Below are 21,069 nucleotides of genomic sequence, written 5' to 3'. Positions count from 1 at the left end.
AGAAAAGGATTCTTCCCCCTTCTTCTTTTCAAGCTGAGCTAAAAGCTTTTTTCCTTGGAGTGCTTTGAGGGAAGGTAGGAGACAGCGTGTGTGGCATCAGTGAGGAGAGCACACAACGTGAGGAGGCCACTCAGCACCAGGGAAAAAGTTCCAGGGTACTTGGGGAAGAACCCTAAAATCCTCGGGAATATTGAGAGGAGAATAAACAGTCAGATGCTTAGTGATGTAAATTCAACTCAATCCTCCCCAGGTGTGACTCTGGGTGATTTGATCTAAATCTAAAGATTTGGGGCCCTGGTTTGAGTTTGTGTGGTGGGATGGCCTCATCTCTCATGCCACAAACCCATAAAATAGGTTTTATCCAATTACCTGCTTTTCTGAGGGGAAGGATCAGGATCCAGCCTTGAATCTTTGCCAGATTTGCTTTTTCCTTTATCACATGGGAGGCTGGCAGGTGGTGGGTTCAAAAGCAAACCGAAAGGAACAGTTCTTCACGGCTCATGGAATTTTTCACTAATGCAATGGATCTGGCGCCAGATGTTCGGAACACCGAATGTTTACAAGGCTGCAAAAAGTGCTCGGGTGAATTCAAGGAAGAAAAACCTCTGGGTGGCAATAGGAGACAAAAAACATCATCTCTTACTGGGATGCAGGTTTTTGTTGGCTGGAAAGTTTTACTTGTATAATTCTGTGCTTGGCCTGCTCTTCTGCTTTACTTCTGCAAACATCCCCAACATTTGGAGCGAGCCCAGAGGAGGCACCAGGATGATCAGAGGGGTGGAGCAGCTCTGTTGGGAGAGTTGGGATTGTTCAGCCTGGAGAAGAGAAGGCTCTGGGGAGGCTTTGTGTGGCCTTTCAGTATCTGAAGAAGGGCCTAAAATAAGGGTGGAAAGGGAATTTTTGTAAGGACGTGGAGTGACAGGCCAAGGGGGAATGGCTTTAAACCAAGAGAGGGGAGGTTTAGATGGGGTATTGGGAAGGAATTGTCCCCTGGTGGGGTGGGCAGGCCCTGGCACAGGGTGCCCAGAGCAGCTGTGGCTGCCCCTGGATCCCTGGCAGTGTCCAAGGCCAGGTTGGACATTGGGGCTTGGAGCAGCCTGGGACAGTGGGAGGTGTCCCTGTCCATGGCAGGGGTGGCACTGGATGGGCTTTAAGTTCCCTTCCATCCCAAACCATCCTGACATTCCATGATTCTATTATTTGTTGATTTACCTTTGCTCAGGCTTTGCATGGCCATTCTTGAACATTCTTTATTTAATGAAAACTGTTATTAAGCCTCTGCAATTAACACATCTCTTTAGTCAGACGTCGTGGGAAAGTAATTTTGGGTCACTCCACTGTCTGAGGTGCTCGGTCCTGTAGAAACAAATCAGCTCAGTTTAGCTGTGATTTCCTTAGAAAATGTGCAATGGGAAACCTGAAAAGATTGAATTTGTTTAGAAGTTTGCAAGAAAAATAAATAGGGTGGGTACAAACTATTAAAAAAACCACTAATTTTTGGGTGAGCTGTGCAGTGTTTGCATCCTCAGGCTGTGCTGATGGCTGATTTATTTTTAATTATTTTATCTTTATTATTTTAGTTTTATTTTTTAAATACATTTGATTTTACCGTTTATTTTTATTCTTTTTCCTACCTGAATTTCACGGCCAGCAAACACAGCTGGTGGCTTTCAAAGTGAGCCAGAATCCAGGGAAAAATATTGATCTGTAGAATCACAAGCTAGAAATGAGTCAGAGGCAACTGGTTTTCAAGGATTTCAGGGTCTTCCCAGACAAACTGCAGCCAGGAGCTGAGCACAGCTCTGTGGTGATGTGCATTGCTTAAGGGCAACAGCACAACCTGGTGGTTTATGGTTATTCCAATGCATCAGGATCTGCTCAGGAATTTCCCTTCCCCAGAACCCGGCTCGTTGCCTGCACAGAACTGAAGCCTGTGTTCATGAATTCATTTGTAAGATTCCATTTTACCCGAGGTTTTCAGAATGAATGGAAAAGAGCAGACTGCAAGGGCATAAGCAAAAAAGATAAAGTAACAGGTCCTTCCCAACATCCCTGATTCTGAAACCTCAAGGTGCTGGATATGTCTGAATTTTGCTTTCGAGATAATAACTAGAGGGATATAACTGAGAAAAAAAAAATCTTGCAATATGTGCGATGCAAAATCCTGAGAAAAAAGAGAAAAAGGACAAAAGGAAAGTGTGAGCAGAAAAAAAAATGGAATTTTGCCTTGCTTCTTCTATTATGCCAAAGCCAAGAAAAGTCTATAATGCATTTACATAGACTGAATATTCAGACACCAATAATAATATTTATTCTCTTTCTTGTGTGTCTTCAGGGTAAGTGACGTTGGTCAGAGTTTAACTTCTGAGGTGGCAGTGAAATGAAACAGGCGGCAAACGTGCTCAGACCGAATTTTCAAATCTAATTAATTACATTTGCTCTTTTGCTCGCTTGTGAAGCAGGGGCTGTGCGATTGCCAGCAAGGCAGATGTGGGTGCTGAACAAAATAGCTTCCAAACTCCATATTCAGTTCATTTTCTGGTCACATAGGATGGGACAACAGCCACTGACTGTGACTAGAGAGTGTTTCCAGTGCAGTGCTGGCGCTGCTCCTGACACTGAGCAAGGCTTTTTCATGGAATATTCAAAGTATAAAATGGTTTGGGTTTGAAGGCACCTTTAATTTCGTGCCTGCCATGGGCAGGGACACCTTCCACCATCCCAGGTTGCTCCAAACCCCATCCAGCCTGGCCTTGGACACTTCCAGGGACTGGGAGTCTGCAACCTGTGTGGGTGATTCACCTAAACCAGAGACTGCTCAGTCCTGCTTGACTTGATACAAAGAACCTTTGATTTCACCTGTGTGGCTTTGGAGCCATGAACAAAGGGATTTTCAAAGGTTCCTCTCAAGGCACTGAAGGACTCCAGTGCTTTGGGGCAAAAGGCTCATTATTTTTATGCAGTGACTGTTCCTATAGGATTGTCTCCACATGGAAATGCTGAGGTGTCTCATAGCTTCCTCTTTGTCCTTTAGCCCAGTCCATGGCTGAGGAATGACTCACAGTCATTCCCAAGAAAGCACTGGAGTCCGTGTGGAGGTGTGACCCATGCATTTAAACTGATTAAGCGTTCTCTTAAGTTTCAGTTGTGTTATTGTGATCCAATGTGTATGAATTCTGCCGAAATTTGTGAAAATACTCATTATTCTGCTTTGGTTTATTAGAGAGAAAACACATTGTTACATAAATAGGACAAAATACTCTGAGGATCAGTGAGGATATTTCTGAAAAATTGTACAAAGAGCTTTGTAAAAGTGTAGATAGGGAGAAAAAGAAAAAAAAAAAAAAAGAATTGTCTTCCTTTCCTTGAGTGCTGAATTGGAGGAGAAAATGTTCAAAGACCAAATGCTGCCATTCACAACCTTTCCCTGGATCCCACTGAAGCACAGGGAGGCGATGCAGTTCCTGAATCCCTCTGGAGCAGGCATGGGAAGGGTGTTGAGCTGTGCCACAGCTAGCCATAACCACGGACAGAAACCAAAGCCCTGAATGAACGCTGTGCCAGCTTCCCACACATCCTGCTTCAGGCTGGAGGAACAGGAGTATTTTTCAGCTCTCTACAAACCTTTGGTGAGCACAGGGATGTCAGGTCTCCCTGCCTGATGTGCTTTGATCACTCTGTAATTATCACCCATCAGTTCAGACACTGATCTGTGCTTTGCTCAGGAGCAGCAGGCAGTGTTGCTGCCTGGATGGAGAAGCTCAGATCAGCTGGGTTGAGCTGACATTGCCACCTGCCCCCTCCTGCCATGGGTGCTGGGTGGTCTGTGGCAGCACTGACAGGGTTAATTCTCTACTCTGCTTCCCCTGGCTTCCCAAAGTTATTCCATATTTTCATGCTAGCAGGAAGGATTTGTCAGCAATAATTTAATGCACTACTGGGGACACCTTCCTATCGTGGAATTATTAGGTTGGAAAAGCCCTCCAAGATCCTCGAGTCCAACCATTCCCCCAGCACTGCCAAGGCCGCCACTAAACCGTGTCCCAGGGGCCTCATCCACACATTTCCAGGGATGCTTCCATTGCCTTTCACCCTTTCAGTGGAGAAATCTTCCCTGTTATCTCATCAAACCTGCCCTGGGGTCACTTGAGACCTTTCCTCTGCTCCTGTCGCTTCTCACCTGGGAGAAGAGACCCACCGCGGTGTGAGCCCCTTTCAGGGACTTGTAGAGAACAAAATCTTGACAAATGGGTGTCAAACAGCCACTCAGACAAAAATCCCAGTTTTCATCCTAGGATAAAAGAAAATTTGCCTTTTTTCCATGGTAAATTGAGGGATCATGGAGAGGGTCTGCACTGTGTTTGTCCCCAAAGTGAAAGCTGCACCAGCACTTGCAGTACACACAGATGGTGAATCATCTTCTACCCAGAGGAGGACAAATTCTGTAGTAAAAATTCACTGTGTTCCCATATTTGTCCACCAAATTGTGTTCTCGTTGCTGTAAATTTTGTATTAAATTATTTAGGTCAGCCTAAATTTGGAAAGCAACAAAACAAGCACCATTTTTTTGCCTCATTTACATGTCTGTGGTTGTTGTAACACAGTTTGCTTCCTAAATTAAAGTGATGCAAGCAGTCTGCCAGGGAAATGAGCGGCAATATTTTTGGTTATATTTTTGAAAAGCTGGTTGTAACTCTCAGTCATTGACCCAAGAATAAGTGGAGAATGAAAATTCAGATTTCTTTCAGCATGCACTGGATCTGTGGATGCTCTGGTTTGAAGTTTCATAATTTTCCTGTGAATTAAGAGCATTTTCAGTCTTTGCTTAATGGTTTAAGCATATCAATATCTGTGATCCTGTGACTAAGGCCTGCCTGAGGGCAGGTATTGTCAGGATCCAGGGGATCACATTAAAAGCCATTAATAGCTGCATCCTGTGCTCTGACATGATGCAATCCAGCAGCTGCCCCGTGCAGAAACTCTCCAGGCATCGTGTCAAAGGGACACAATGCTAATAACTGAGTTAGGGTGGGTTTATGGCACCCTGATGGTGCCAGAGCCCTTCCCGTGCCTTCGGAAAGACTCATCCTCAGGGCCTGCGCTCATCCTACCTCTTGTTTTCATTGCTGGTGAGATTCCAGCTCCTGCCAAAAACTCCAGACCCCATTTCTGGCTGGCTCTGTCCCGGGCAAACACCTCTCTGTCCCTCAGTGCTTCCCATAAACATTTCCACACAGCAGTCTCAGCTCCTATTGCCTGACATTCCTGTGGGGGTACCCTGGATGTGCTGACAAACGATGCTTTGTGGGTTTCTCTGGGTGGGTTCCATCTTTCTGCTCCCACCAGATGCCACGTACCATAAATGGAAAGGTTTTTTCCACTGAGGCTGCTCATAGCTGATCTTCTTTGCATGAATCCGGCCATGGAGTGACCCAGTACAGCTTTCCAAGCAAAAGGTTCTGCTGGTGGAAGCACTGCAGGCCTTCTGCTTCCTCTTTATTTATTTATATTGTTTTTATCTGTATTTTTTCTCCCACTCTGGAGAACCTCTGTGCTGATCCCAAAGACTGAATTCCCATTGCCCATGCACCAGCACAAACCAAATTCCCCGTCCCCAGGCACCCATCACGGCAACACCTGGATCAGCAGTAGCTGAAAATCACTTATGTGGTGACACACTGGGATCGCCTAAGCCCAGAAGGACAATGATTTGGGAAGCATGGAAAGAGCTGGATCCATTCACTTACATTCCCTTGGGTCAAACATCTTGGTTCCTGTCTGTTCTGGTATAATTATCCCAGCAACATTTGATAAATTTTACTCCTTGCCCATCTTCTCTGGAATAGCTTCCAGGTTTCTCTATAAAACCCTCAGATTCAGGCCCTTTTCCTATTTCATGCACCAATACTTAATTTTTCTACAGGTTTTTATTGATTCTTTCTTGTGTTAATTTTTTTTTTTTTTTTTTGCTGTTTTACAGCTGCTGTTAACATTTGCTGGAGGAATTATTCTATGTAAGGATATCACAGCAGATTTTTTGGCAACAAGAATAGCAACTAAAATTTGGGATGGGAGGGTGTGGAATAAAAGGAGGAGGAGGAGGAGAGGAAAAGCAGCATAGGAGGGTGAGCAAATTGCTTTTCCCTTTTCAGTGGTTAAATCCTAACCACTGGTAAGTGCCCTTTCAGTGGGGAGGGCAGCTGTGATATGGGTACAAATGGGCTCAATCAGAAAGGCAACCCCACAGGCACTTCCATTTCTTCATGTGACATTCAAAACTTCCGATGTTTTCAGCAGCTGGTGATGGGATTTACTCTTTTTTCTCTTTTCTTTTGCGTGAACACGAGAATTAAAATCACTTGAAGGCTTTCACCGAGCAAGACCTCACCGTCGAGCTTTGATCCTCCAGGGGCACTGGGAAATAGACTGACAGTCTTTGCCAACCTTATTGATGCTGTGATTCTGTTTTATGGAAGCTGTGCTCCCGCGGGAGAGGCAAGGGAAGGCAATCCCTGTGCAACTCAGCAGCACCCACCCACCCACCTGTGGGCTTTCTCCAGCGTGAGCAGGTTGTTGCTTTGGCAAAAATGAAAGCAAAAATGCAGTTTGTGCCACGAGGTTCCATCTGTGCCTCCTGAATCCATTTCCAGGCCGAGTCATCACTACAGCCTTCATTGGGATTGATTATTGTGCACACAAGATTCACAGCTGTGCTGGTGGCTCCAACTAGAAGCACTGACAGTTCCTGGGTGGGCTGATCCCAAGTAGTTTTCCTTCCCCAGGGGCTGGCTGCCAGCTCAGGAGCCCAGGAATATCCTGCATAACATCTTATGGTTGCTGCCTGTGGTGACTCCTAGAAAATGTAACCTCTGAATCCCAAGGGCTGACTTCTGCTTACTGTGGAAAATGGATGGAAATGCTGTTTTTATTCAAAATTACCATCAACAAGTCCTTATTTTTTAGTGATATATTGCGAGAAAACATATAAAACTGCAGCTATAAAAGTGGGCTATTGAAAACAAACCAAAAAGGATGGTGGTGTCCTGAAATGCTGAGTGTCTGAATGCAATCCAGTCTTTCTTATGATCTTGGGCGCATCTTTCAATTGCCTGGGCTCCATGGTCTGACAACTTAAACAGAAAGTCTTTCAGGCCCTGGACTCTCTTCATGCATTTTGTCCTGAACCTGCCTCCAGGCAGAAGGGAGAAAATGAGCAGAGAATCAGAACATTCCTGCAGCCACTAAAACTCCTGTCCCTAGCCGAGGTCCGCGAGCTCTGCCAGGCTCTCCAGCACTGCACTGAAGATTTCCTTTCCTGTTTTAACCTCTTGCAACTCCTGCTAAGGGAAAATACACTTAAGGATCACTTTTGGAGTTAAAATGCTCCGACATGATGGAGGGCAAGAGATTGGAAAAGTTGGTTTTTAGGCTTGTATGGTTTTTGTCATGCAAACAAAAGCGGGAGGAAAGAAAGAGAAGTTTATGGGGTGCATGAACCATCAGGGATCTGCATAGGGCAGGATGATCATGAGCAGGAAGTACTGTTATTAAACTAATGAAAGAGAATTCTAACTCCTCTATAATAAAATATTTCCTAATAGTTCTGCATGGATAAGGTTTGGAATCAATACGGCCTCATCATTTTCACTTGTACCCTCAAAATCCGTACTGAGCATCACATTTTGCGCGTCATCTTCTTTCACTTAGTGTTACGTACTTAATATATAAACACATAGCAAGACCTGAGGGAGTGTCCTGTATTTCAGCAGGAGGCCACCTGTTCTGGCAGGGCTGTTGTCCAAGCAGATGGCCCCGTGATGGATTATCCGCTCCTCACCCATTGCGGTGTCTTCCCGAAGAATTTGCACAGATGTTCATAATGAGATTTTGGTTCTCATACAACACTTGCACACCCACAGGACAAAGGGACCTTCTGTTGAGAAGTCAACCAGCCTGAGAAGTTTGTTTCTCCACTGGGAAGGAGCTTTCCCGAGCCTGTTTCCCAACGGGATCTGGGCATGACCCTTCGGAAGAGGTCGGCGTGTGGTGCCCCAGGGGTAACAGAATAAGCACAACCTAGTCCAGGTCATCTGTTATACACAAAGTTATATTTTTTTTCGTGAAACAAAAAAGCCAAAGAGATCAAATCTGCTAGGAATTAGAGAACATAAAGGAAAAACGGCTCTGGAATATTTTTTAGTTTTGCCATGATGCAGTAATAATAAGGAATAATAAGGAAAAAGTGTCCTGATGTTGACCAACACATCACAGAATCATTTAGGTTGGAAAAGCCCTTTAAGATCATTGAGTCCAACTACTCATTGCACCGCAAAGCCCACCACTAAACCATCCCTAAATGCCACATCCACATGTTTTTTAAATCCCTCCATCCCCACTATTTTCCTCCTGCTGGAGCACAGCATTTGGGAAGGTGCAACCCCGCTGCACGGGGGCTGCACTTGACTCTCAAACCTCCTCTCCACAAACCTCAGACCTACAACAGGGCACCAGTGGACCTGAGGTTTTATCTCATGACAAACACCCAATTATTCCCACTCAAATCCATGGTTGTGACATATTCAGGAGCTGTGACCCTTTAATGGGATCTCAGACTGGGACACACTGAACTTGTTCCCTCTGTAACTTCCCACCCACAGGTCCCAGCTGGTCCTGAGGTCAGGCTCAATTTTTTAACTCCTATTTTCACCATGCTGGATTATATTGGAGTCTGAAAACTGCAGTGGCTCAGGCTGAACCTTTGAACATCCTTATGGCATTTCCATCAGAGACAACGTCTCTTTTGGGGGTGCAGAAACTCAAAGGCAGAGGATCATAGTAGAAAAAGCCTAAAATAGTGAGAATTAGGGGGACTGGGAAGAATTCCCACTTTTCAGATACAAAATCTGCTTAAGAGGTTCAAATGAGTTCATTGATCCACCAAACTTCTTAGTTATTTGCAGAGTTTGGGTATGGGAGGACATAAAATAATGAATTTCAAGCTGCTGTTGTTAGGTGATCATGGGAATTCAAATATCTTTATTTTAAACAATTAGAGTTTTACTACCCACAGGAAAGAAACAGGAAGCAGAAATGGAAAACATTACACAGACAATGAATTAATTGTCTGCAGAAATCTGTGAAACCTAACTTATAATTTAATTAGTTTTTTTCTTACAAGCTAAACACCAGGCTGTAATAATGGCGTGCAAGTCATATTGAGTACACATTAATCATTTTTTATTTTCTTCATTGAACCTGATCCCTATACGAGACAAAATTCAGAATTATGTAATACCACTAGGAATTTAGAATATGTGAAGATTCAAAAGACATTAATAATAATAATAATAATAATAATAATACCTTTCTGTTTTCACTGGCTTTATTTTCTCAGTGGCTCTGATTTCTCTGAGACATTTATACAAGTACAGACCATAACTGTGCTAATAAAGAGGAAATTATGCTGATCTATAATTAGAGTAATAAGGAGAAAGGTACAGCAGATCATAATTGAGCCAATAAGGGGAAAATATAATCGTGTTTAATGGCTTACATGAGTGTTAGCATCTTCTGTATACTTAATAAATTGGCACCCATTTTCATGGTGTGCATCTGAGACACCTTTCCTGATATTATCAAATTACTCTTCAGATCTGTTGTTGGGAACTTCTGCTGGTCCTGGAAGCCTCTCTGGGGCAAGACCTCTTGGAATAAGTAGAAAAAGAGCAGAATTTTGGATGGTTTGACTGTTAGCTACAATCACCTTCAGCTCTGTCCAGGTTTATTTGGGGTGTCCCTGATTTAAATCCATGGATAAACAGGTGGGGAGTCTCATAACAAGGGTGAGATTTGGAAAAAGAAATACGGAAATGCTTGTGAGGTGTAAACATTTGGGGTCACTGTGTTTGGGCATCCAAATATGCTCTGCAAGCAGGATATGCTCGAAGGACAAGGCAATGATTTATTTCCTAATATTCACAGTAGAATAACGTGGCTGCAAGCCCCAGAGCTGAGCATCAGTAATTCCTTGCTGCTGCTGCTGAGCTCCCACCTTCGATGGGTTTTTTTACCTGAAAATTTCACAGCTTGCAGCTTTGATGTGTTTGCCTGCCAGTCCTCGAGCTGCTAACTGTCCCCTTCTCAGCAATCTTCCCCCTGTCTGCAGTCTGCCCTTTCGGAGCTCATACAGCCCGAGTTTACTTGTTTCCCTCACAGCTTTTTCTCACAACCTGGTGGTTTGCTCAGAGCTTCCAGCCAAGGTCACGCAGATGCTCGGTGTGAAAATCCAGCCAGGGATCAGAGCCAGAGCTGAGCCCTCCCAGGGGAGTTTACCAAGGCTGAAGTTTAAAACAGCCTCCCCACATCTTCAGAGAAATGACAGCAAATATAGTTTAGCTACAATCTGCCTTTTGATTTCCCTCCCAGCCATTAAAAAACTAAGGATGTTTCCTACTTTTACATACTGTGAGCATGTAAATATTTCCTCAGGCATGCCCACATTTGGTGAGCGACATCCTTTACTTTGAGGTGACGCTTGCCAAGATTTGCAGCCCAGTTCTCCTGGCAGGGGCCCAGGTACTCTTTTTGAGCTGTGGCTGGCTTGGAAGGGCAGGACCAAATCTGGTGGATGGAACTCTTCATGTGCAGGCTCAGGGAACACCTTGGGAGAGAGGCTCATGCTTTCCACTAGAAACATCTGAGATATGTATTTTTCCAAACATTTTCTCTCTCAAAGATTTCTCAGCTCTACTAAGTCCTGAAGATGAATGGAAAGAGAGAATTTACAAGAGCATGGAGTGACAGGACAAGGGGAGATGGCATCAAATTGAGAGAGAGGAGGTTTAGATGGGATATTGGGAAGGAATTCCTCCCTGTGAGGGTGGCGAGGCCCTGGAATAGAATTCCCAGAGAAGCTGTGGCTGCCCCTGGATCCCTGGAAGTGTTCAAGGCCAGGTTGGACGGGGCTTGGAGCAACCTGGGATAGTGGGAGGTGTCCCTGCCCATGGCAGGGGTGGCACTGGATGGGCTTTGAGGTCCCTTCCATCCCAAACCATCCTGGGATTCCATGATTCTATGATAACATGGAATGTGTGTTTCTTAGGATGTTAATAATACTTAGGTACCATCCTGAAGGGCAGTTAATGAACTAAATCCTAACAAAATATTATATGTTTGTAACACATTTTTTAATGTATTTCCATAAATATTTATATATTTATATATGATACCTATTGTTCTCTAAGCTTCTTAGACTACTAAATATCAGCCATCCCTTGAGCTGAACTTGGCTTTCATTTCTTAAGGCTCTAGGACATTTCTTTGATCAAAGTTCCTATGTCAATGTGACAATAATTTCACATGCACACGTGAAGTAACAAAAAGGCACTTTCATATTTTGAGGTGATTTTTAAAAACATTGCCCTAAATTTAAAAAATTGACATAACCTCATAAAACCTCCTTAGACAGATAGATAGAGTTATTAAAAAAAAAAGAAAAAGTTAAAATAACAGTAGAAATATATAAATGTATGTAGGTGTACAGCACTCATATGTATCTACCTGCATATATATATATATATATATATATATATATATATATAAATATTTCACCCACTGGTTTGCACCTCCTTTTCTGCCACTGTCCCAAAGGATCACTGAGAAAATGACCACTCCCCACACAATCACTGAGAGCATTAAAAGTATTTAATCTCCAATTTTCGCACAGGTATTTTTAGCAAGCTAAGTGATAACTAAAAGAAGTGTTTCCTCTCACAGCACACAGTTGTGGGACTTTAATTTATATGTTAATTTTTTTAATTAAAGGGGAAAAATTATAGAAATGGGCTTAGTTTTCTTTTAAAGTACAGCAAAATGGTCTAACATTAGGCTGCAGGATAATAATGGAGAGGTCTGAAGCTGTAACCACTCTTCCCTGAAGACATCCAGGTAACCCCAAGGCTGAACTCGCAGTTTCCTGGTGCCTTGGAAACAGCCTGAGACAGGGGATTCACTCATCCCACGGTCACCTTGTCAGAAAGGCTCCACATTTTGCACTTAGGAAAGCAGTGCCTCGGAGCAGGAGGCTGCTCCGGGTGCCTTGGGCTCTGTGAAGGGGAGCAGGAGGGGAAGGCACAGCCCTGACAGCAAATGAAGGAAAAAACGGACAATGTTTGAAAATAGATGAAGCCAGAAGCAGCATTTTTAGTGTTTGAGTCTCCTGCTTCTCTACTGCTCAAGGCAAAGAGGTTTGAGAACACAAGCGTCATCATAAGCATCTGAAATTTGCTTTAAAGTGGCCTCTAACAAGATTTGGGGTTTATGATTCATCCCTCTGATGTCACAGAAATGAAGGAAGTGTGTGTCACCTGGCCACGTCCCCAAACGGGGTGAGGAGGCAGCAGAGAAAGGCAGCAAATGCTGAAACATTGAGAACTGCCTCAGTTTGAATAGCACCATTTAGTGCTTCCTGCACTCGAAAGGTTTTGATCAGCAAGAGTTGTCACCAGAAATAATTCTGAATGAACCCTGTTTTATTATTAAGTATTTCCATTACGCTGCTGAGTTAACAATCTTGGCTAAGGATTCCGAAATCCTGCTGGATTGGACAGTTCTGTGCTGAAAGTTTAGGGATTTATCATAGAATCATGGAATCCTTGAAAGGCCTGGGTTGAAGGGAGCTTAAAAATCAGCCAGTTGACCCTGCTGCCATGGTGGTTTAGGTTTAGAGTGGGACATATTCTCTCCAGTGAATGTATCCACACAAAATACCTCTGGAGTGTCTGAGCCTAAAGGATGCTGTAAAATTACCAGGAGGAATAAAATGACCCTACTTTCTTGAACTTTCCTCTGTTAAAACCATAATTCCCATGCTGGCTTTAAAAACTCCACTTGTAATCTCCATATTAAGGTCTATAAACTTCATCCTTAACTTTTTATTTCGGCTTTATTCCTGTTCTACGCGTTGCCAAATATTGCTTTTGTGTAATTGAAACAGAGCTGTAATTTGATTATTAAACAGGCAAAGTAATTGTGTTCAGCTCTAAAGGGGGAAGCAAATGTGGACAGCAGGAAAAAAACTTAAATTGTGGAAAAATTGCTGTTTTTTCAGGGCAGAGCTAGAGAGCAGATGCCGCTGGAGGACAGCAGTCCCAGCACCATGGGGTGGCCTTCTGGTCCTGTGGGGTGGCTCAGGAAGGGGGTTTGACAAGAAAGTTTGTAAGGGTGCTGTATGGAATTTTTTTCTTTTCTCCACCCCTCTGTTTTCATCTGTACCTTGCAGAATATTTGCATTTCAATGTTGTGTTGCAGGACATGTCCCCAGCCGTGCTGCAGCCCTGAGCAGGGGTTCAGGCTGGCTTTGCAGCTGCAGTGTGGAGGAATTCTGGTGGGAGCAATGCTCAGGAGGCTCAGGAAAAGGAGGATATCAGGTGTGCTCAGCACCATGGGTGATTTCCTGCTTGCAGCCTAAGAAAAGAGAGCAGCCAGCATGTGACAGCACATGGGTCCCATTTTTAACCCTACCATCAGAAGGGGACAACGCAGATCTGTGCCGGGGCCTGGGTGGGCAGGAGCCAAGTGATGCAGCTGGTGCTTGCCAGTTGCTGACATGTCCAGGCAGGGCACATTCCTGCTTTATCTGCCACAGTTGCTAAAACCCAAAACAAATACTTATTTACAGTGAAAATCTGAGGTTTGAGTACAGCAAAAAAAACCAGAAAAATAATACAGGTGAGAGAGCGCTCTAAGGAAGATGAGAGGCTAGATTTATTACATTTGCATTTCTATTTATTCTTCTAAACCAGATGCCCCACGCAAGGAACAAATCCCTGTGCTCCCCCAGCCCTGTGCCTGGTTTTGCCCAGCCTGGGTTTGTCCCTGGAGCAGATGTGGGATGGGAGGCAGAGGCTGCCTGCAGACCGAGCGGCTGCTGCCAACTCTCGCGAGCTCCATGTCAGAAAGAGTTGATTATAATGTCAGCACTGGCCAATTTACGGGCTTAGAGCAGCAGCTGCACCGCTGCATCTCCCCCGAGGGATCCCAAGATCCCGACTCTTAAAAACTTTGTGCTTCTTGTAATAGGAGTGGGGTAAGTGATTCTCCGTTTGCACGTCTCTGCCTGCCAGGATAATTTACGGTTCAGCTTGATTTGCACGGGGATTGGGATCTTTGAAAACGCTCTGCTCTGCCCATTTGTTGCTCTCCGGGGGAAGCTGCCTCTGCTCTGCACATGGAACGAGTGAGCAGCGTGTGTAGCAGACCTTGGCATTATTCAAGGGATCCTGGGCTAAGTAAATTAAGCTGAGCTAGAAATCACTTATTAATTCAACCATCTTTCCTATTTAAATAGCGATTATGTAGTCGGGTGTATAGATTTTTTGGCTGGGTAAAGATTTGCAAGGGGGAGGAAATAGGCATTGAAATAAATAGTGTTCCCTCGCTGAATAAGAATGCAACAGTGGAGTCTGTTTAACTTTTGCTGGGGGAAACTACTACAGCAGCAGCTTTCTAAAATATGCAGATTCATTGCACGGTAGAACTCTGCTGGGTTGGTGCTGATGAGCTAAAGCAATCTTCTGACCCTTTTGCTCTCATTGTAATAATCAGGTAATGTTTGTTTTGCTCGCTGTGCTTCACATTGCTGAGTTTGGTTTAAAGCAGCATTAAAATCCTTATTAAATGTAATATTTGCCAGGCATTCAAGGTGTAATAATAATCCCCTGTCACTTGCTACTTTTTTTAATATTAGCAGAGTGACCTGAGAGTAGATGAGTCCTCTCATTCAGCAGCACAAAACTTCTGTGTTTTTCAAGCTTGATCCAACTTTTTCTTTGAAATGCCAGAGCTAATTTAAACGGTACAGAACTGAATTTTTTTTTATTCTTTTCTCACTAATTTATTTTCTAAAACTTCTGCCTCTATGTTTTGCAATGTTACATTGTTTTCCTCCCATCCCTTTTTAATTAACAGGAAAGACCAGGGGGAGAATTAATTTTAATTACCATTTAGATGAATTAATCTTGAAGAACTTTAAAGTCTCTTGCTTTTCTTAGCTCCATTTTCTCTTCATAATGACAATATTTGAAATATCTTATTATTTCCAGCTTGTTGTGGTTTGGTCATGTTCTTTCTTCACAAATTCAGTGAAGTAACAGTGTCACAACAACAGACTTAGAGAAATTACTTCTCCCATCTCATGGTACTGGCTGCTCCAAAACCCAGCTGGATCCCTCCTCCATCCCACCTCCATTATCATCCTCCCAGCTCAGGTGGCTGTTCAGGATTTTGGGTTTGGTTTTGCAGAGGGGCTGAGAGAAGCCCTGGGATGTTCAACACTAATGAATTTTTAAGTGCAGATTTACAGAGCAAAGCAAATTACTCTTCTCACCTCTGCTTCCATGGCTGCTCTTAAATCTTCTCGAGAAAGTTTTACAATGAAACGTTCTGAGTTAAAAAAATAATCCCAAGTCTGTGTTGGTTTAGCAGGCTGGAAATATTCAGCAAACTGGGTGAGTTATGGCCAATTCTCTCAAAGACAGTGGGATTTAGGCTTCAGTGTTTTAGCAAACTGAGGTAACTGCAAGTACAGGCTCTTGTTTTGGTCTCCGGGGAGATTTGGGTTGAGTACCAGAAAAGGTTCTTCCCCCAGAGGGTGCTGGGCACTGCCCAGGCTCCCCAGGGAATGGTCCCGGCCCCGAGGCTGCCAGAGCTGCAGGAGCATTTGGGCACCGCTCCCAGGGATGCACAGGGTGGGATTGTTGGGGTGTCTGTGCAGGCCCAGGGCTTGGACTGGATGATCCCTGTGGATCCCTTCCAACTCAGGATATTCCATTTTTCTATGCCTGGCACATAGGGAGGGGGAGACAAAAGCCACTGAATGCTGTGAGTGAGCCTCCTGCCTGTGCTGACCCAAACTCCTTGGGAGCTGCTGGACCCCAAGAGCTGACAACTCACATCTCTAATATTTAACAAAAAAGGGGGGCAATTGCAGGTTTCTGTCAGTCAAGCTGAAGACGGGGTGGAGTGTGAGACCAACTCTCAAGTCTATTGCCCTCATTCACTGCCTCATCTATTTTACTTTAACAAAACAACCAGAGCATAAGCGTTTATGTTTTCTAAAATTTATCTATTTTCTGTCTAGATGAATGCTAAGAATGTTGTTCCTGAGGATTCCTCCCTGCTCCTTTGATGCTGTCTCAAAGCTAGGAACCCCTTTGCACAAAACCTTCCAGTTCCCCCCTCCACTGCATTTTCTTTCCAAGAACAGGCAAACAAGCACGAGCAGCTCAAATTAGGCCACAGCTGTATTTTCCAGAGAAATTATCCTCGTTCCTTTTAAGGACATGAGTGCTCCTCATTAACAAAGAGTGGCCTGTTTAAAGGGACAGGACAGAGCGCGCGATATGTGACAGGGCAACGAGCAAAAAAAAAATAGAAAGGAGCTTTGTTGAGCATTTTCACATATGTAAACCACAGAAATGGATTTATGCAAATAGGATTTTCCTGAATTTTTAGATTCAAGGGGACGGTGCTGAGGTGTTATTTGGAAAGGTGGGGTAAACAAGATTATTAGTGTGCTTAAATTTGATGTATAATCAACGTTTATAGCCTTAGCTTTAAGGTAATACTGATTAGCACTTGGAAAAGTTCTCAGGAAGGAAAGAGCAAATCATACCCAAATTATTAGGCACCATTGTCATATATTCAAAAATCCTTGATGTTTTAGCATTTTAGTATTCATTCCAAATATGACATTCGTGCTTCATGTGACTCTGATGGTTGTAAGCTTGGTTAAGGTGCTCTAGAAAAACAAGGTCTTAGAAGAAATTATTCCTGTAGGTTTTGGTTGGTGGGTAGATCATCTGCAATGGTCAGAGCCTGCTTGTATGACTTCATCTCTCCTGGTTTGTCTTCCTCAGTTCTGTAGTTTTTAGCAAGAAAATTTTTCTGAAGTACTGGCCAAATACTAAACAAATGGACAGAGTCTTTGCAACACAAATAACCAACAAGAACTTACAGTTAAAGCCTTCTGTGCCGTGTGCAGCAGCACCTTCTCATTTTCACCGCCCCTGGGATGAGCCATGCCCTTATTTAACACACCATTGTGATACTGATATATTGCAACACTAATTCTGAATTTATTTTTTGTCCTGTTTTTCAGGCATCATGATTTGGACAAATGGTTTAAGCCTCTCTACCAGATTTCTGATGGGGTTTCTTCTCCTGTCTGTGTTCGTCAGGAAGGTGGCACCTGAGGAGAACATCATTGCAACCAAGAACGGCAAAGTCAGAGGTACCAGCCTGCAGGTGCTGGGGGGAACTGTGACAGCTTTCCTTGGGATCCCTTATGGACAGCCCCCCATCGGGAGGCTGCGATTCCAAAAGCCAGAACCTCGGGAGAAGTGGGCAGATGTTTGGGATGCCACCAAGCACGCAAACTCCTGTTACCAACCCATAGACACAACTTACCCAGGGTTTGCTGGGTCAGAGATGTGGAACCCAAAAACCAACCTGAGTGAGGACTGCTTATACCTGAATGTATGGATTCCTTCTCCCAAGCCCAAGAACGCCACTGTCATGGTGTGGATTTATGGTGGTGGCTTTGAGTCTGGGTCCACTTCCCTGCCTGTCTACGATGGGAAGTTTCTGGCCAGGGTGGAAAGAGTGGTCGTGGTTTCCATGAACTACAGGACTGGTGCTTTGGGATTTCTGTCCTTGCCAGGGAACCAGAAAGCTCCTGGAAATGCAGGTTTATTTGATCAAAGGTTGGCACTTCAGTGGGTCCAGGAGAACATAGCAGCCTTTGGAGGCAATCCCAAAAGCGTGACTCTGTTTGGAGAGAGCGCTGGCTCGGCCTCTGTCACCTATCACCTCCTCTCTCCTAAAAGCCACCCTTTATTCACCAGGGCTATCCTGCAGAGTGGGTCTGCAAACGCCCCCTGGGCTGCAGTCACAGCTTCTGAGGCCAGGAACAGAACAGTGGCTTTGGCCAAACAGCTCCAGTGTCCCACTAGCAACGAGTCCGAGCTCATCCTCTGCCTCCAAGACAAGGACCCGAAGGAAATACTGGAAAATGAAATTTTTGTGGTTCCATATGGCTCTCTTTTACAAGTATATTTCTGCCCAAGCGTGGATGGGGATTTTCTGGTGGACATGCCAGAAGTGTTGATCAAGAATGGTCTTTTCAAACAGACCCAGATCTTGGTGGGTGTTAATAAAGATGAAGGGTCATCATTTCTGGCATACGGAGTCCCTGGCCTCGACAAGGATAGCGATGGCTTGATCAACAAAACCCAGTTTGAAGCAGCTTTAAATCTGACCTTCCCAGGAGTGAGCAAACTTGCGATAGAATCGATCATCTTTCACTACACGGACTGGGAAAACGTGGAAAAGCCGGAGCACTACCGGGATGCCATCGATGACGTGATCGGGGACTACAACATCATCTGTCCCGTGATGGAATTCACCACCAGCTTCGCCCAGCTGGGGCACCATGTGTTCTTTTATTTCTTTGAGCATCGCTCCTCCAAGCTGCCCTGGCCAGAGTGGATGGGGGTCATGCATGGCTACGAGATTGAGTTTGTGTTCGGGCTGCCCCTGGAGAGGAGAGTGAATTACACCAAAGCTGAGGAGCTCCTGAGCCGCTCCATGATGAGATACTGGGCAACTTTTGCCAAAACTGGGTAAGTTTACTCTGGAAGTTTGGTTGGTTGGTCCGATGTTTGTTGTTTCACCAGGGGAAAAAGCTTAATGGTTTCAGTGCCGCTTTGGAGCCTGACTGGAACGATGGGAGCAGATTAATTGTTCAGTTATCCAGAATTCCTATTTTAGTTCTGACAAAAGCACTGTTACAATAAAATAAACTGTGGATGTGTTGCTGCCTGTATTGGACAAGCTTAAGGAAACAATGTTTATCCACCCATAAAAGCAAATGCAAAACATTTCTTTGCCGTGGCAGCGGTTGTTGCAAAGGCAGGTAATGGCTTCAAGTGTTAGAAACAAAATATTTCAAATGCTAGAAAATGCTTCCAGCAGTACAAGTAGTGGCAAAAAGCCCAATTCCCTTGAGGATGTAATTTGCTCAGAACATTCAGGTGTTTAACAGGGAGGTGTGTTATGTTCACATGATGAAGAGATTGGGATTTCAGAAAGCCTCTCCTCCCCTGTGTGCCGTGAGTGCAAGCCCGTGACAAATCACTCTCCAGTTCCAGGTCACTCATCTTGAAGTGAAATATGGCCCAGCCTGCACAAGGAGCAAATAAGAATATTTCGTGTGGGTGTTTGGAATGGGTTAAATCCCCTCTCCAGCTGGAGTCCAGGAGAAGTGAGGCAGCCCTTGCTCCTCTCAGCAGGGCTGGGGGCTCTCCATGTGATGCTCAGTTTGAAATGAAAACGTTTCAGAGCAGTAACAAAACCAGCCCCCACCCCAGTCCTGTAGGGTTAGCCTGGTGGGAAGGGGAGGTATCTTTATCCAGAAGTTTGGTTTGTGGTCTCTCCTGAGAAAATTATATATACAAAAGTCTGTGCCTCTGAGAACACACAACCAAATGGTTAATTCACACTCTAAAAACATTTCTTTACCTGAAATGTTAAAATCCTGTATTAATTCTCTTTCTAAGGTGGACCCTTTCTTTGAGTTGTCAAGGATATATAGATTTGTAAAGGCTGAACTCAACATTGGAACAGGATCTAATTAATTTTTTTAATAGATTAGAAACCAGAGGAGACCACTGTGCTCATTTAGTCCACCTAACCTCGTACATAACACAAAACACAGGTAGGACTGAAATGTTTCCACTGATTGAAAATGTTTCCATTGATTAAAATTCCAGAACAAACATGGTTAGGTTGTTTAAATCTTAATTCCACTTAAAATGGTTACAATTATAAAAGCGTTGTTTCTAGACTGAATTTGCCTATTGTACTACATTTTCCAGGCATTATATTTTGTTTGACAATGTGTAAGATTTATTTTATGACTTTTGGTTCCTTTTTCTTTTTTTTTTTTTTAATTGTTCATTAAACAAGCCAGGTCATACCCTTGAGACTCTCACTAACATGTTGTTTCTCAAATAACAACTCTCCACCTTTAAACCTGTGATTCATCCACACCTTGTTGGAACTTTCCCTGCCAGAATTAAACACTGTCATCCCCACGGAGTTGTAATTCCAGGTGTCATCTCTCCCTTCCTGTTCAAGCTGATATTCTCTGTTTGTCCATCCAAGGAAAGTGCTGTTTGTGCTTTGTGGTGTTATCCAGGGAGCTGCCAGGTGCCAGGGGCTCCACCATCCACCCCAAATCCATGTTCCTCTGCTGTGTGGGTTCTCTCCAGCTCCAGGACACCCCAAACTTGGTGGCTGCCAACCCCCAGCCCTGTGTTGTCCCTTCACCTCACCCTCCACAGTGAACTCACAGTTTATTTTTATGTGCATCCCTTTTTTAACAGATTTACTTATCAGTAGGTTTGATTGATTGATTAATTGATTGATTTGCAGGAGGATTAATTACCTTAACTCCTGTCCCCTGTATGTTCTGGAGCTTGTAATATTTCTCTTACCGGAAGAGATGAGCATATTAAAACTCAGAAAGTAGCTGTACCAATAGCTTTACTCATCACTGACTAATGCTTTAATCCAGGTATAATTATGGTAAAATTTAATCTAAAATGTAATCCACGAGCTCTTCCTGCCTCCCTCTCTGCTCAGAGCCTGAGCACACACCTCCATGTGAGTTTGGCAGGAAAGGCTGTGATGCAGAGCAAAGCTTTCCATGGTGCACACTCTGGAACTGAGCTGTGAGGTTGATCTGTCAATGCCAAAAAAGCATCTGATAGATTCCCAAGATGAAGTCTGAGGCTGGGAAAGGCTTGGGAACACTTCCTGCATTGTGAAGATGTGCAGTGACACCATTCCTTTGGCACTGGTGTCATTAGGGCCTTGGTGGAGAGCAAACTGAGTGGAAGTTCCTTATCCCATCCTGCAGCTTCCCATCCTGCCCTGCAGGAGCTTGCAGCCAGGATCTTCCACCAGACACAGCACATCCTGCCATTAAATAGAATTATTTCTTAGTGG

The 21,069-nt window shown here is 44.1% G+C and overlaps 1 protein-coding gene across 4 annotated transcripts in view; it reads left to right on the top strand.

Moving 5' to 3' along the window:
- BCHE (butyrylcholinesterase) overlaps nt 1-21,069 on the top strand; it is a 48,495-nt gene that overhangs the window by 4,832 nt on the left and 22,594 nt on the right. Inside the window, exons 1-2 of one of the 4 annotated variants that reach the window (XM_010397421.3) lie at nt 13,919-14,086; nt 17,159-18,680. In XM_010397421.3, coding sequence (XP_010395723.1) covers nt 17,164-18,680 — 1,517 coding nt within the window. In that variant the 5' untranslated portion in view covers nt 13,919-14,086; nt 17,159-17,163. Of the gene's footprint in view, nt 1-13,918; nt 14,087-14,197; nt 14,289-17,158; nt 18,681-21,069 lie in introns of those variants that run through there. The other 3 variants (XM_010397420.3, XM_019284736.2, XM_019284735.3) reach the window with 3 other exon arrangements.

This window comes from Corvus cornix, chromosome 9 (assembly GCF_000738735.6).
Source record: "Corvus cornix cornix isolate S_Up_H32 chromosome 9, ASM73873v5, whole genome shotgun sequence".
NCBI classification, from domain to species: Eukaryota; Metazoa; Chordata; class Aves; order Passeriformes; family Corvidae; genus Corvus; species Corvus cornix.
This window is presented reverse-complemented; position numbering and strand designations above follow the sequence as displayed.